This window comes from Hordeum vulgare, chromosome 4H, assembly GCF_904849725.1.
Source record: "Hordeum vulgare subsp. vulgare chromosome 4H, MorexV3_pseudomolecules_assembly, whole genome shotgun sequence".
Taxonomy (NCBI): Eukaryota; Viridiplantae; Streptophyta; class Magnoliopsida; order Poales; family Poaceae; genus Hordeum; species Hordeum vulgare.
The window spans coordinates 598,302,284-598,317,882 of record NC_058521.1 but is presented as its reverse complement, the minus strand read 5'-3'; the positions used below and the strand labels follow the sequence as shown (position 1 = coordinate 598,317,882).

The 15,599-nt window shown below is 46.9% G+C and overlaps 1 protein-coding gene across 1 annotated transcript; it reads left to right on the top strand.

Moving 5' to 3' along the window:
- Positions 1-338: 338 nt before the first annotated feature.
- LOC123447459 (acyl transferase 7-like) lies at positions 339-2,049 on the top strand. Its single transcript, XM_045124063.1, has one exon. It carries the CDS (start codon positions 542-544, stop codon positions 1,838-1,840), a length of 1,299 nt encoding a protein of 432 aa, XP_044979998.1. The 5' UTR covers positions 339-541; the 3' UTR covers positions 1,841-2,049.
- The last annotated feature ends 13,550 nt before the right edge of the window (positions 2,050-15,599 follow it).

Here is a 15,599-nt window from a genome sequence, read left to right as displayed (position 1 = left end):
GAGACTTTTTTTAGTCCCAACTTAAAAGTCCCTAATCCTTATCCGTTTGTTTCCAGAGACTAAATAGAAACTAAAGGTCATTAAATAACATGCAAAAAGACCATGTTACCCTTAGTAATGTAATACTAGTAGTTATTAAATGACATGCTAAAAGTAGGGACATTGTTGGAAAAGTGTCAAAAAAGTCCCAAAAAGATTCTCCCATAGAGACTTCTTCAAATAGTCTCAAATACCTTCTTTTAATCCCTAAAAGTCCCTCATGTTTATTCATATGGAATTTTTTAAGATTTTTTTTAATCCCTATATCAAAGAGTCCGTGGAAAGACGAGTCTCGGCCGGCCGCCAAAGACGACATTTTGCCGGACTTGCACGCGCACCCTTGTCAAGTTACTATTCTAGTCTAGTGTATAATAATGCACCGACAGGGAAGAAATCTCTATGTCCACAATCGCCTTCCCTCAAAAAAAGAATAAGGAAAATTACCTTCCCACCGCCGGCAGCGAACGACGCTTTGCCTCGGTGGCTCATTGCTCAGTTCCCTATGACCAGCACGCCCACCGTTACCAAGTCGCCGCCGGCGCTCATCCCGCCGGCGGGGCCTACCCCCTGCGGCACCCTCCCGCTCTCCTCCATTGACAAGACCGTCGCCGGCTCCGGCTTTGTGAACCTTATACAGGTCTTTCCCCCGCCCTCGGTCTCCGCCGCGCGCAAGGACCAGGGCGCCGTCGCGGCCGTGGCCGCAATGCGCAACGGGTTCGCGAGGGCGCTTGTACCGTACTATCCGGTGGCCGGCCGAGTCGCCTCAAGCGGTCTCGCCGTGGACTGCACCGGAGAGGGCATCTGGTTCGTGGAGGCAGCCGCGAGCTGCGCGCTCGCCGACGTCGACGGCCTCGACTGCTTCCCTCTGCTCATCCCAGGAGAGCTCCTCCTCCCAGGTCCTCCCCCTGGCGAGAAGCTCAACCACCACATCCTCATGGTCCAGGCGACGAGGTTCACCTGCGGTGGGTTCGCCGTCGGGATCCGTTTCAGCCACGCGGTGTTCGACGGGCATGGGGCTGCGCAGTTCCTTACGGCGGCGGGGGAGCTAGCGCGGGGGCTCAAGGCGCCGTCAGTGGCTCCGGTGTGGGACCGCGACGCGATCCCAGAAGCTCCAAGCCCGACGCCGTCGCCGGGGCAGCTCACGGAGTTGAGGCTGGTGACCCAGGTGGCCGACATCTCGGCGGAGAGCATCGCGCGCGTCAAGGACGAGTTCAAGCAGGCTGCCGCGACATGTTCGACGCGGGATGTGTGCTCCACCTTTGACGTGGTGACGGTCATGGTGCTCAAATGCCGCACGCTGGCGCTGGCGTCGGCGCTCCCTGACGACGCCGAGGTACGGATGGCCTTCGCCGCCAGCACGCGGCACCTTCTCCGCGGCGTGCTGCCGACGGTGGAGGGCTACTACGGCAACTGCGTGTTCCTGGCGTGCCTCACGAGGACTGCCAGGGCCGTCCGGGAGGCCACGCTGGCGGAGGTCGTCGGCGCGGTACGGGAGGCCAAGGAGGAGGTTCCCGCTCGGTTCGCGGGCTGGATGCGCGGCGTCGAGCAGTACGACGTGCCGCCGCTGGACTACAGCACAGTGATCTTGTCGGACTGGAGTCGTCTCGGCTTCGACGAGGTGGACTACGGCTTCGGCGCGCCAGGGTACGTGTTCCCGCTCAACAACCACGTCAACTTCGTCGCGGCGCTCAACTATGTCAGGCCGCCGGCGCCCAGGCGTGGGGGCATCCGGGTGGTGCTCCGCTGTGTCGAGGAGCCTCATGCCGCCGCGTTCGCCGTCGAGCTCGCCAAGTTCGCCTAGATGCAACGCATTCAGGCTTCCCATTTCCTCGACATGTCCGTCCATTAATGTGAAACTGCGCAGTTGCCTGCAATTTCTTTTTTAAACTTTCCCTCCTTTATTCCAATCTAAAACAGTAGTATCATTTAAGGAGAGAACCTCAGGAGGTGTTGAATGTAACCAATAACTAGGAGAAAAAAATTTAACTAGCCTAGCCAGTTCATGGACTACTTTATTACTCTCTTTGAAACAATGATCATAAACTATGGACTGAGATCGAGTGCCTTCACAGAGCCAAGGCACCGGTGAACACTGGCGGATCCAGCGTATAGGCACGGTGGGCCGTGGCCCACCCAGAATCTGGAATATTTTATCATTATCTATTAAAAATTAAAGTTGACCAAGCCGTCGCTCGCCCTCCCCAGCTGGCCAGCTCCCCTCCCGTCGGCCGCCTGCTCGCCCCTCCTCCCGTCATCACGTGGCCGCCGCCCCGCAGGCCGCAGCTCCCCTCCTCCCGCCGGTCGCCGCGCAGGCCGCAGCTCCCCTCCTCCCGCCGGTCGCCGCGCCCGCAGCGCCCCTCCTCCAGCCGGTCGCCGCGCCCGCAGCGCCCCTTCTCCCGCCGGTCGCCGCGCCCGCAGCTCCCCTCCTCCCGCCGATCGCCGCACCCGCAGCTCCCCTCCTCCCGCCGGTCGCCGCACCCGCAGCGCCCCTTCTCCCGCCGGTCGCCGCGCCCGCAGCTCCCCTCCTCCCGCCGGTCGCCGCGCCCGTAGCAGCGCAGCTCCCCTCCTCCCGCCGGTCGCCGCGGTCGCCCCTCCCTTCCTCTCAGTCTCAGGCCTCAGCCGGTCGGCACAGATCGTCAGATCCCCTCCTCTGTCTGGTAAAGTGGTAAGCACACTGGGAACAAATTTTTTCTGTGGCTGTAGCCTGTAGGATTTCTCATTGCAGCCAGTGTCTGTGAAGATATAATCACACATTCACATTGGATTGGATATAATTGCAGACTTGCAGTTGCAACTTGCAAAGCAGAACATGAAGAGGAAAAGTGCCATTCTGGATCTTTTTTAAAAAATGAAGAGAAAGTGAGGAAGATTGCTACTGAACATCACACTGAAGATATTGAAAATGCAGGGTGTCCTAATTCCCCATCTCCTATCCATTCGGATACTGAAATCGAAGAGGCAACGCCAAGTCTTCCATCACCTCAACAACCAAGTGCACATGTCTTTTCAGGTGATCCAGCGAAAAGAACTCCTATTTCAGAGTATGATTTTAATGATCAAGATAGTGTTCGGAGAAGATATATTGCAAAAACAGCATGTCGTCCATATGGACATGCTTTTGAAGTCAGGAAAATCTATGGTAAAAACCGACACTTTAGTTTTGTTTGGTTTGAAAAGTATAGTTGGCTAGAATATAGTGTCTCAAAGGCTATAATATCATTGTGAGGGTGTCTAAAGAGGATATGCGTCTTTACAAGGCTAAGCTAACCTATTCACTTAGATGCTTGAGGTTTCTTTTGAACCAAGGATTGGCATTTCGTGGACATGATGAGAGTGAAGAATCTAGTAATAGGGGGAACTTTCTTGAACTTCTAAAATGGCTTGCAGAAAATGATGAAGAAGTTGATAAGATTGTTTTGCACAATGCTCCTGGAAACTGCATATTGACTAGTCCAACGATACAAAAACAGATTATTCAATGTTGTGCTGTACTAACTACAAAACAAATTATTGAAGATCTTGGTGATGAGCACTATGCAATCCTAGCTGATGAGTCTAGTGATGCATCTCACAAAGAGCAACTTGCTATTTGCATATGTTATGTTGATAAAGTTGGAAAGGGGTGTGAGAGATTTCTTGGTGTTGTTCATGTTGCCAACACAACTTCCTTGTCACTTAAAGCTGCAATTGAATCTTTGCTTATTGATCATCATTTGTCTCTTACTCAAATCCGTGGGCAAGGATATGACGGGGCTAGCAATATGAAAGGGGAGATAAAAGGGTTGAAAACTTTGATCATGAATGAGTCACCCTCTGCTTATTGCATTCATTGCTTTGCACATCAACTTCAATTGGTTCTTATTGCCGTGGCAAGGGGAAATGAACCATGTAAATGGTTTTTTTATCATGTTTCTTACTTGCTCAATATTGTTGGAGTTTCTTGCAAGCGCCATGACATGCTTCGAGATGTTAGAGCTCAAAAGGTTTTGGAAGCACTTGAAATGGGTGAAATTGAAAGTGGAAGTGGTTTAAATCAAGAGATGGGATTACCTAGACCCGGTGATACTCGATGGGGTTCTCATTTTCGAACCATTTTGCACATTGTTACCATGTATCCCACAATACTAGAAGTACTTGATGCTATTGGAAAAGATCCTTCACAAAGGGGTGAGTGGACAAGAATACGTGCAGTGACTTTTGCCTTGGAATCATATGACTTTGTTTTCAATCTTCATCTGATGCTTGTTATTCTTGGCCACACTAATGAGTTATCTCAGTCATTGCAAAAGAGGGATCAAGATATTGTCAATGCAATGGCACTTGTTAGTTTGGCAAAGAATAAAATGCGGCATATGAGGTCTCATGGTTGGGAAGAATTTCTTGCAAAGGTAACATTGTTTTGCAACAAACATGGCATTCAAGTTCCTACACCGGAGGATAGTTATGTGCCTCATGGAAGATCACCTCGGTATTATGAAGTGCAAACAAATGATGATCGTTATAGAAGAGAAGTATATCTTGGTATCCTTGATCAAATCATTCAAGAGCTTGACAATAGGTTTGACGAGGTTAATATGGAGTTGTTGATTTGCATGTCTGCTGTGAACCCCGCCAATTCATTTGCTTCTTGTGATGCACTCAAGGTAATGAAACTTGCTGAATTCTACCCTCAGGACATATCAAGCATGGATTTGGTAAGGCTAGAATTCCAACTTGCTACTTTTATTGATGATATGAGACAAGATGCTAGGTTCAGATCTGTGCATACTATTGGTGAACTGCCTGTTATGCTTGTTTGTACAAACAAACATGTTCTCTATGATTTGGTCTACATGCTTATCAAATTGGTATTGATCTTACCGGTCGCCACAGCGAGTGTTGAAAGAGTATTCTCGGCAATGAATCTAGTGAAAAATAAGTTGAGAAATAGTATGAATGATGATCTCCTGAATGATTGCTTAGTGACATTAATTGAACGAGATGTGTTCTTGAAAGTAAGCGAGGACGACATTGTTGAAGCTTTCATGGCAAAGGAACGTCGTAGAGTTACTTAGTGTAGTAGTTTGCTACATATTTGTATCCATGTAAGACTTTGTATTTGCAACATTGCAAATTTGCTACATGTGGGAACTATAATGTTGTCTGACTTTTGAGCTATATGTATTATATTGTTGCCAAGTTTTGTGTGACACTTGGATTAGGTAGGAAAAAAAAATTAGGTGTGCACACCCTCCATTTCATTCCTGGCTCCGCCACTGCCGGTGAACAGTGTGGTGCCTTGCCCTTCATTTATGTCCGTTGGATCAGGAATCGATGGTCGGATGAACATCAAGTGCTCATCTACATCCCAACAGTAAATTCAAAAAATTATAAAAGGATTCAAAAAGTTTTGAATTTTTTTCTGGGCAAACTTTGACAAATTTTCTAAGTACTCGAGAATTTTCATCATGAAATCAAGGTTTGTGGAAGTCGTGGTAAAAAAAATCGAAACCCTGAAAATGCTACTTTCGAAAGCATTTTCGAACACCAGTTTTTTTTGTCACAACTTTCAGAAATGTGATTTCATACTGAAATTTTGCGAGCTCTTAGACATTTTATCAAAGTTTATCGTAAAAAAATTAGATTTTTTTAAACATTTTTACATTTTTTTTTGAATTTACTGTTCGGGTATAGAAGAGCACTTGATGTTCATTCAACCATCGATTCTCGGTACAACGGACAGAAATGAGGGGCAAGGCACCACACTGTACACCGGTGCCTTTGCTCTGTCAAGACTACATGGTTGAAATCAAAAGCCATGAAAAAGCAATCATCGATAATTAGTTGCCTGCGATTTGTTAGAAAGGTTGTGCGCTTTTGCTGTGCAGTTGAATTTGTAAAGAGCATCTTCAACACCCACGCTATCCGCGGCGCGTTAAAAAACAGTTTGCGGCAAGATGGGAGAGCCTAGAGGAGCCGTCTACAACCTTGTTCTTCTTTCAAGACATCTTGCCAGCCTTCGTTAACGTCGCCTTTGGGAGGTTCGAGAGGGGGACACGTGGCTTCATGGCGGGCGTGCCATCTGCCGTCGAGGTCGTCTGTGACGCCATGAAAAGGTTGTTGGGGAACATCGCATGGGAAACAAAAAATTTCCTACGCGCACGAAGACCTATCATGGTGATGTCCATCTACGAGATGGGATGAGTGATCTACGTACCCCTGTAGATCGTACAGCAGAAGCGTTAGAGAACGCAGTTGATGTAGTGGAACGTCCTCACGTCCCTCGATCCGCCCCGCGAACAATCCCGCGATCAGTCCCACGATCTAGTACCGAACGGACGGCACCTCCGCGTTCAGCACACGTACAGCTCGACGATGATCTCGGCCTTCTTGATCCAGCAAGAGAGACGGAGAGGTAGAAGAGTTCTCCGGCAGTGTGACGGCGCTCCGGAGGTTGGTGATGATCTTGTCTCAGCAGGGCTCCGCCCGAGCTCCGCAGAAACGCGATCTAGAGGAAAAACTATGGAGGTATGTGGTCGGGCAGCCGTGAGAAAGTCGTCTCAAATCAGCCCTAATTGCTCCATATATATAGCAGGAGGGAGGGGGACCTTGCCTTGGGGTCCAAGGGACCCTCAAGGGGTCGGCCGAGCCAAGGGGGGGGCCTCCCCCCCAAACCGAGTTGGACTTGGTTTGGTGGGAGGAGTCCCCTTCCCTTCCCACTTCCTCCCTTTTTTTTCTTTTCCTTTGATTCTTTATTCTTGGCGCATAGGCCCCCTTGGGGCTGTCCCACCAGCCCACTAAGGGCTGGTGTGTCTCCCCAAAGCCTATGGGCTTCCCCGGGGTGGGTTGCCCCCCCCCCCGGTGAACTCCCGGAACCCATTCGTCATTCCCGGTACATTCCCGGTAACTCCGAAAACCTTCCGGTAATCAAATGAGGTCATCCTATATATCAATCTTCGTTTCCGGACCATTCCGGAAACCCTCGTGACGTCCGTGATCTCATCCGGGACTCCGAACAACATTCGGTAACCAACCATATAACTCAAATACGCATAAAACAACGTTGAACCTTAAGTGTGCAGACCCTGCGGGTTCGAGAACTATGTAGACATGACCCGAGAGACTCCTCGGTCAATATCCAATAGCGGGACCTGGATGCCCATATTGGATCCTACATATTCTACGAAGATCTTATCGTTTGAACCTCAGTGCCAAGGATTCGTATAATCCCGTATGTCATTCCCTTTGTCCTTCGGTATGTTACTTGCCCGAGATTCGATCGTCAGTATCCGCATACCTATTTCAATCTCGTTTACCGACAAGTCTCTTCACTCGTTCCGTAATACAAGATCCCGCAACTTACACTAAGTTACATTGCTTGCAAGGCTTGTGTGTGATGTTGTATTACCGAGTGGGCCCCGAGATACCTCTCCGTCACACGGAGTGACAAATCCCAGTCTTGATCCATACTAACTCAACTAACACCTTCGGAGATACCTGTAGAGCATCTTTATAGTCACCCAGTTACGTTGCGACGTTTGATACACACAAAGTATTCCTCCGGTGTCAGTGAGCTATATGATCTCATGGTCATAGGAATAAATACTTGACACGCAGAAAACAGTAGCAACAAAATGACACGATCAACATGCTACGTCTATTAGTTTGGGTCTAGTCCATCACGTGATTCTCCCAATGACGTGATCCATTTATCAAGCAACAACACCTTGTTCATAATCAGAAGACACTGACTATCATCGATCAACTGGCCAGCCAACTAGAGGCATGCTAGGGACGGTGTTTTGTCTATGTATCCACACATGTAAATGAGTCTTCATTCAATACAGTTATAGCATGGATAATAAACTATTATCTTGAAACAGGAATTATAATAATAACTATACATTTATTATTCCCTCTAGGGCATAATTCCAACAGTCTCCCACTTGCACTAGAGTCAATAATCCAGCCCTCACATCACCATGTGAATTACATTGTAATAAATCTAACACCCATACAGTTCTGGTGTCGATCATGTTTTGGCCGTGGAAGAGGTTTAGTCAGCGGGTCTGCTACATTCAGATCCGTGTGCACTTTGCATATATTTACGTCCTCCTCCTCGACGTAGTCGCGGATGAGGTTGAAGCGTCGTTTGATGTGTCTGGTCTTCTTTTGAAACCTTGGCTCCTTTGCTAAGGCAATGGCACGAGTGTTGTCACAGAACAAGGTTATTGGATCCAGTGCACTTGGCACCACTCCAAGGTCCGTCATGAACTGCTTCATCCAGACACCCTCCTTAGCCGCCTCTGAGGCAGCCATGTACTCCGCTTCACATGTAGAATCTGCTACGACGCTTTGCTTGGAACTGCACCAGCTTACTGCACCCCCATTAAGAATAAATACGTATCCGGTTTGCGACTTAGAGTCGTCCGGATCTGTGTCAAAGCTTGCATCGACGTAACCTTTTACGGCGAGCTCTTCGTCACCTCCATACACGAGAAACATCTCCTTAGTCCTTTTCAGGTACTTCAGGATATTCTTGACCGCTGTCCAATGATCCACTCCTGGATTACTCTGGAACCTACCTGCCATACTTATGGCCAGGCTAACATCCGGTCTAGTGCACAGCATCGCATACATGATAGAACCTATGGCTGAAGCATAGGGGACGGAGCGCATATGCTCTCTATCTTCATCAGTTGCTCGGCACTGAGTCTTACTCAATCTCGTACCTTGTAACACTGGCAAGAACCCTTTCTTGGACTGTTTCATTTTGAACCTCTTCAAAACTTTATCAAGGTACGTGCTTTGTGAAAGTCCTATCAGGCGTTTTGATCTATCCCTATAGATCTTAATGCCTAGAATGTAAGCAGCTTCTCCTAGGTCCTTCATAGAGAAACTTTTATTCAAGTAACCTTTTATGCTCTCCAAAAGCTCTATGTTGTTTCCAATCAGTAATATGTCATCCACATATAATATTAGAAACGCCACAGAGCTCCCACTCACTTTCTTGTAAATACAAGATTCTCCAACCACTTGTATAAACCCAAATGCTTTGATCACCTCATCAAAGCATTTGTTCCAACTCTGAGATGCTTGCACCAGTCCATAAATGGATCGCTGGAGTTTGCACACCTTGTCAGCATTTTTAGGATCGACAAAACCTTCGGGTTGCATCATATACAACTCTTCCTTAAGGAAACCGTTAAGGAACGCCGTTTTGACATCCATCTGCCAGATCTCATAATCGAAAAATGCAGCTATTGCTAACATGATTCTGACGGACTTAAGCATTGCCACGGGAGAGAAAGTCTCATCGTAGTCAATTCCTGGAACTTGTGAAAAACCCTTTGCCACAAGTCGAGCTTTATAAACGATCACATTACCGTCAGCGTCCGTCTTCTTCTTAAAGATCCATTTGTTCTGAATAGCCTTGCGGCCCTCAGGTAGTATCTCCAAAGTCCACACGTTGTTCTCATACATGGATCCTATCTCAGATTTCATGGCTTCTAGCCATTTGTTGGAATCTGGGCCCACCATTGCTTCTTCATAATTCGCAGGTTCATTGTTGTCTAACAACATGATTGATAAGACGGGATTACCGTACCACTCTGGAGCAGCACGTGATCTCGTCGACCTGCGTGGTTCAACAGAAACTTGAACTGGAGTTTCATGATCATCATCATTAACTTCCTCCTCAACCGGCGTCGCAATGACAGAGGTTTCCCCTTGCCCTGCGCCACCATCCAGAGGGATGAGAGGTTCGACAACCTCGTCAAGTTCTATCTTCCTCCCACTCAATTCTCTCGAGAGAAACTCCTTCTCGAGAAAAGTTCCGTTCTTAGCAACAAACACTTTGCCCTCGGATTTGAGATAGAAGGTGTACCCAACTGTCTCTTTTGGGTAGCCTATGAAGACGCATTTTTCCGCTTTGGGTTCCAGCTTTTCAGGCTGAAGCTTTTTGACATAAGCATCACATCCCCAAACTTTAAGAAACGACAACTTTGGCCTTTTGCCATACCACAGTTCGTATGGTGTCGTCTCAACGGATTTTGATGGTGCCCTATTTAAAGTGAATGCAGCTGTTTCTAATGCATAACCCCAAAATGATAACGGCAAATCAGTAAGAGACATCATAGATCGCACCATCTCTAACAAAGTACGATTACGACGTTCGGACACACCATTACGCTGTGGTGTTCCAGGCGGTGTTAACTATGAAACAATTCCACATTGTCTTAAGTGAGCACCAAACTCGAAACTCAGATATTCACCCCCACGATCAGACCGTAGGAACTTGATCTTCTTGTTACGATGATTTTCCACTTCACTCTGAAATTGCTTGAACTTTTCAAATGTTTCAGACTTGTGTTTCATCAAGTAGACATAACCATATCTACTTAAATCGTCAGTGAAGGTGAGGAAATAACGATATCCGCCACGTGCCTCTACGCTCATTGGACCACACACATCTGTATGTATGATTTCCAACAAGTCACTTGCACGCTCCATTGTTCCGGAGAACGGAGTCTTAGTCATCTTGCCCATGAGGCATGGTTCGCACGTGTCAAGTGAATCAAAATCAAGTGACTCCAAAAGTCCATCACCATGGAGTTTCTTCATGCGCTTTACACCAATATGACCCAAGCGACAGTGCCACAAAAATATGGCGCTATCATTGTTTACTCTAACTCTTTTGGTCTCAATGTTATGTATATGCGTATCGCTATCAAGATTCAATATGAACAATCCTCTCACATTCGGTGCATGACCATAAAAGATGTTACTCATAGAAATAGAACAACCATTATTCTCAGACTTAAAAGAGTAACCGTCTCGCAATAAACAAGATCCAGATATAATGTTCATGCTCAACGCAGGCACTAAATAACAACGATTTAAGTTCATCACTAATCCCGATGGTAGCTGAAGTGACACTGTGCCGACGGCGATTGCATCAACCTTGGAACCGTTTCCTACGCGCATCGTCACTTCGTCTTTCGCCAGCCTTCGTCTATTCCGCAGTTCCTGTTTCGAGTTGCAAATGTGAGCAACAGAACCGGTATCGAATACCCAGGCACTACTACGAGAGCCGGTTAAGTACACATCAATAACATGTATATCAAATATAACTGATTTTTCTTTGCCCGCCTTCTTATCTGCCAGATACTTGGGGCAATTGCGCTTCCAGTGACCCATACCCTTGCAATAGAAGCACTCTGTTTCAGGCTTAGGTCCAGCCTTGGGTTTCTTCGGCGGATTGGCAACAGGCTTGCCGCTCTTCTTCGAATGGCCCTTCTTGCCTTTGCCGTTTCTCTTGAAACTAGTGGTCTTGCTCACCATCAACACTTGATGCTCTTTACGGAGTTCAGACTCTGCGACTTTCAGCATCGCAAACAACTCACCGGGAGACTTGTTCATCCCTTGCATGTTGTAGTTCAACACAAAGCCTTTATAGCTTGGCGGCAGTGATTGAAGGATTCTGTCAGTGATAGCTTCTTGCGGGAGTTCAATCCCCAGTTCAGCTAGACGGTTTGAGTACCCAGACATTTTGAGCACATGTTTACTGACAGACGAGTTTTCCTCCATCTTGCAAGCATAGAATTTATCGGAGGTCTCATACCTCTCGATCAGGGCGTTCTTCTGAAAGATAAACTTCAACTCCTGGAACATCTCAAATGCTCCATGACGCTCAAAGCGACGTTGAAGTCCCGGTTCTAAGCCATACAAGACTGCACATTGAACTATTGAGTAGTCCTCCTTACGCGCTAACCAAGCGTTCTTAACATCCTGATCAGCCGTAGCGGGTGATTCATCTCCTAGCGCAGCATTAAGGACATAATCCTTCTTCCCAGCTTGTAAGATTAGCTTAAGATTACGAGCCCAGTCTACAAAGTTGCTTCCATCATCTTTCAACTTAGCTTTCTCTAGGAACGTATTAAAATTCAGGATGACACTTGCGTGAGCCATGATCTACAACACAAATATATTCAAAGTGGACTTAGACTATGTTCAAGATAATTAGAGTTCAACTTAATCAAATTATATGCTAAACTCCCACTCAAAAAGTACATCTCTCTAGTCATTTGAGTGGTTCATGATCCACTTACACTATCCCAAGTCCGATCATCACGTGAGTTGAGTATAGTTTCAGTGGTAAGCATCCCTATGCTAATCATATCAACCATATGATTCATGATCAACCTTTCGGTCTCATGTGTTCCGAGGCCATGTCTGCACATGCTAGGCTCGTCAAGCTTAACCCGAGTGTTCCGCGTGCGCAACTGTTTTGCACCCGTTGTATGTGAACGTTGAGTCTATCACACCCGATCATCACGTGGTGTCTCGAAACGACGAACTGTAGCAACGGTGCACAGTCGGGGAGAACACAATTTCGTCTTGAAATTTTAGTGAGAGATCACCTCATAATGCTACCGTCGTTCTAAGCAAAATAAGGTGCAAAAAAGGATTAACATCACATGCAATTCATAAGTGACATGATATGGCCATCATCACGTGCTTCTTGATCTCCATCACCAAAGCACCGGCACGATCTTCTTGTCACCGGAGCCACACCATGATCATCCATCAACGTGTTGCCATCGGGGTTGTCGTGCTACTTATGCTATTACTACTAAAGCTACATCCTAGCAAAATAGTAAACGCATCTGCAAGCACAAACGTTAGTATAAAGACAACCCTATGGCTCCTGCCGGTTGCCGTACCATCGACGTGCAAGTCGATATTTCTATTACAACATGATCATCTCATACATCCAATATATCACATCACATCATTGGCCATATCACATCACAATCATACCCTGCAAAAACAAGTTAGACGTCCTCTAATTTTGTTGTTGCATGTTTTACGTGGTGACCAAGGGTATCTAGTAGGATCGCATCTTACTTACGCAAACACCACAACGGAGATATATGAGTTGCTATTTAACCTCATCCAAGGACCTCCTCGGTCAAATCCGATTCAACTAAAGTTGGAGAAACCGTCACTTGCCAGTCATCTTTGAGCAAAGGGGGTTACTCGTAACGATGAAACCAGTCTCTCGTAAGCGTACGAGTAATGTCGGTCCAAGCCGCTTCAATCCAACAATACCGCGGAATCAAGAAAAGACTAAGGAGGGCAGCAAAACGCACATCACCGCCCACAAAAACTTTTGTGTTCTACTCGAGAAGACATCTACGCATGAACCTAGCTCATGATGCCACTGTTGGGGAACGTCGCATGGGAAACAAAAATTTTCCTACGCGCACGAAGACCTATCATGGTGATGTCCATCTACGAGAGGGGATGAGTGATCTACGTACCCTTGTAGATCGCACAGCAGAAGCGTTAGAGAACGCGGTTGATGTAGTGGAACGTCCTCACGTCCCTCGATCCGCCCCGCGAACAATCCCGCGATCAGTCCCACGATCTAGTACCGAACGGACGGCACCTCCGCGTTTAGCACACGTACAGCTCGACGATGATCTCGGCCTTCTTGATCCAGCAAGAGAGACGGAGAGGTAGAAGAGTTCTCCTGCAGCGTGACGGCGCTCCGGAGGTTGCTGATGATCTTGTCTCAGCAGGGCTCCGTCCGAGCTCCGCAGAAACGCGATCTAGAGGAAAAACTATGGAGGTATGTGGTCGGGCAGCCGTGAGAAAGTCGTCTCAAATCAGCCCTAATTGCTCCATATATATAGCAGGAGGGAGGGGGACCTTGCCTTGGGGTCCAAGGGACCCTCAAGGGGTCGGCCGAGCCAAGGGGGGGAGGACTCCCCCCCCCCCAAACCGAGTTGGACTTGGTTTCGTGGGAGGAGTCCCCTTCCCTTCCCACTTCCTCCCTCTTTTTTTTTCTTTTCCTTTGATTCTTTTCTCTTGGCGCATAGGCCCCCTTGGGGCTGTCCCACCAGCCCACTAAGGGCTGGTGTGTCTCCCCAAAGACTATGGGCTTCCCCGGGGTGGGTTGCCCCCCCCCCCCCGGTGAACTCCCGGAACCCATTCGTCATTCCCGATACATTCCCGGTAACTCCGAAAACCTTCAGGTAATCAAATGAGGTCATCCTATATATCAATCTTCGTTTCCGGACCATTCCGGAAACCCTCGTGACGTCCGTGATCTCATACGGGACTCCGAACAACATTTGGTAACCAACCATATAACTCAAATACGCATAAAACAACGTCGAACCTTAGGTGTGCAGACCCTGCGGGTTCGAGAACTATGTAGACATGACCCGAGAGACTCCTCGGTCAATATCCAATAGCGGGACCTGGATGCCCATATTGGATCCTACATATTCTACGAAGATCTTATCGTTTGAACCTTAGTGCCAAGGATTCGTATAATCCCGTATGTCATTCCCTTTGTCCTTCGGTATGTTACTTGCCCGAGATTCGATCGTCAGTATCCGCATACCTATTTCAATCTCGTTTACCGACAAGTCTCTTCACTCGTTCCGTAATACAAGATCCCGCAACTTACACTAAGTTACATTGCTTGCAAGGCTTGTGTGTGATGTTGTATTACCGAGTGGGCCCCGAGATACCTCTCCGTCACACGGAGTGACAAATCCCAGTCTTGATCCATACTAACTCAACTAACACCTTCGGAGATACCTGTAGAGCATCTTTATAGTCACCCAGTTACGTTGCGACGTTTGATACACACAAAGTATTCCTCCTATGTCAGTGAGCTATATGATCTCATGGTCATAGGAATAAATACTTGACACGCAGAAAACAGTAGCAACAAAATGACACGATCAACATGCTACGTCTATTAGTTTGGGTCTAGTCCATCACGTGATTCTCCCAATGACGTGATCCAGTTATCAAGCAACAACACCTTGTTCATAATCAGAAGACACTGACTATCATCGATCAACTGGCCAGCCAACTAGAGGCATGCTAGGGACGGTGTTTTGTCTATGTATCCACACATGTAAATGAGTCTTCATTCAATACAATTATAGCATGGATAATAAACTATTATCTTGAAACAGGAATTATAATAATAACTATACATTTATTATTACCTCTAGGGCATAATTCCAACAAAGGCCGCGCGCGAGACCGGTGCTTGGAGGAGTACCGGCGGAGGCAAAGCTTCTCATTTATTGCCTTAAAAGGCATTAGAGATTTCTTTGACAACACTCAATACAACGTATTTTGCTCTAAAAAATTTAACATGTATGTTAAGCCTTTTTATTTTTTTAGAATTTTTTTGAACATATAAATATGACTTTTCATGAAATTTAAATTTCGAATTTAGAGGTGTCATGGAGACCGGGCTTCAAAAACAAATTTCAGATGATTATCACTAAAATATACTCCCTCCGTCACGGTTTAGAAGGCACAATTAAACTTACGTGCGTTTTCAAAATAAACAAGGTTTAAGGCGCGAAAGTAATTACTCTTATTAATTAGTACTAGTAATACTCATGCATGCGTCCTCCCAATTTGCTACTTACCCATTAGTACTATTATTTTCTCAGTTGATTAGGCCCATTAACATCTACACCTGCTACATCTCACAACCAATCGGTGACTACCTTGGTCCTAGAGATTTCCAAACGTACCTT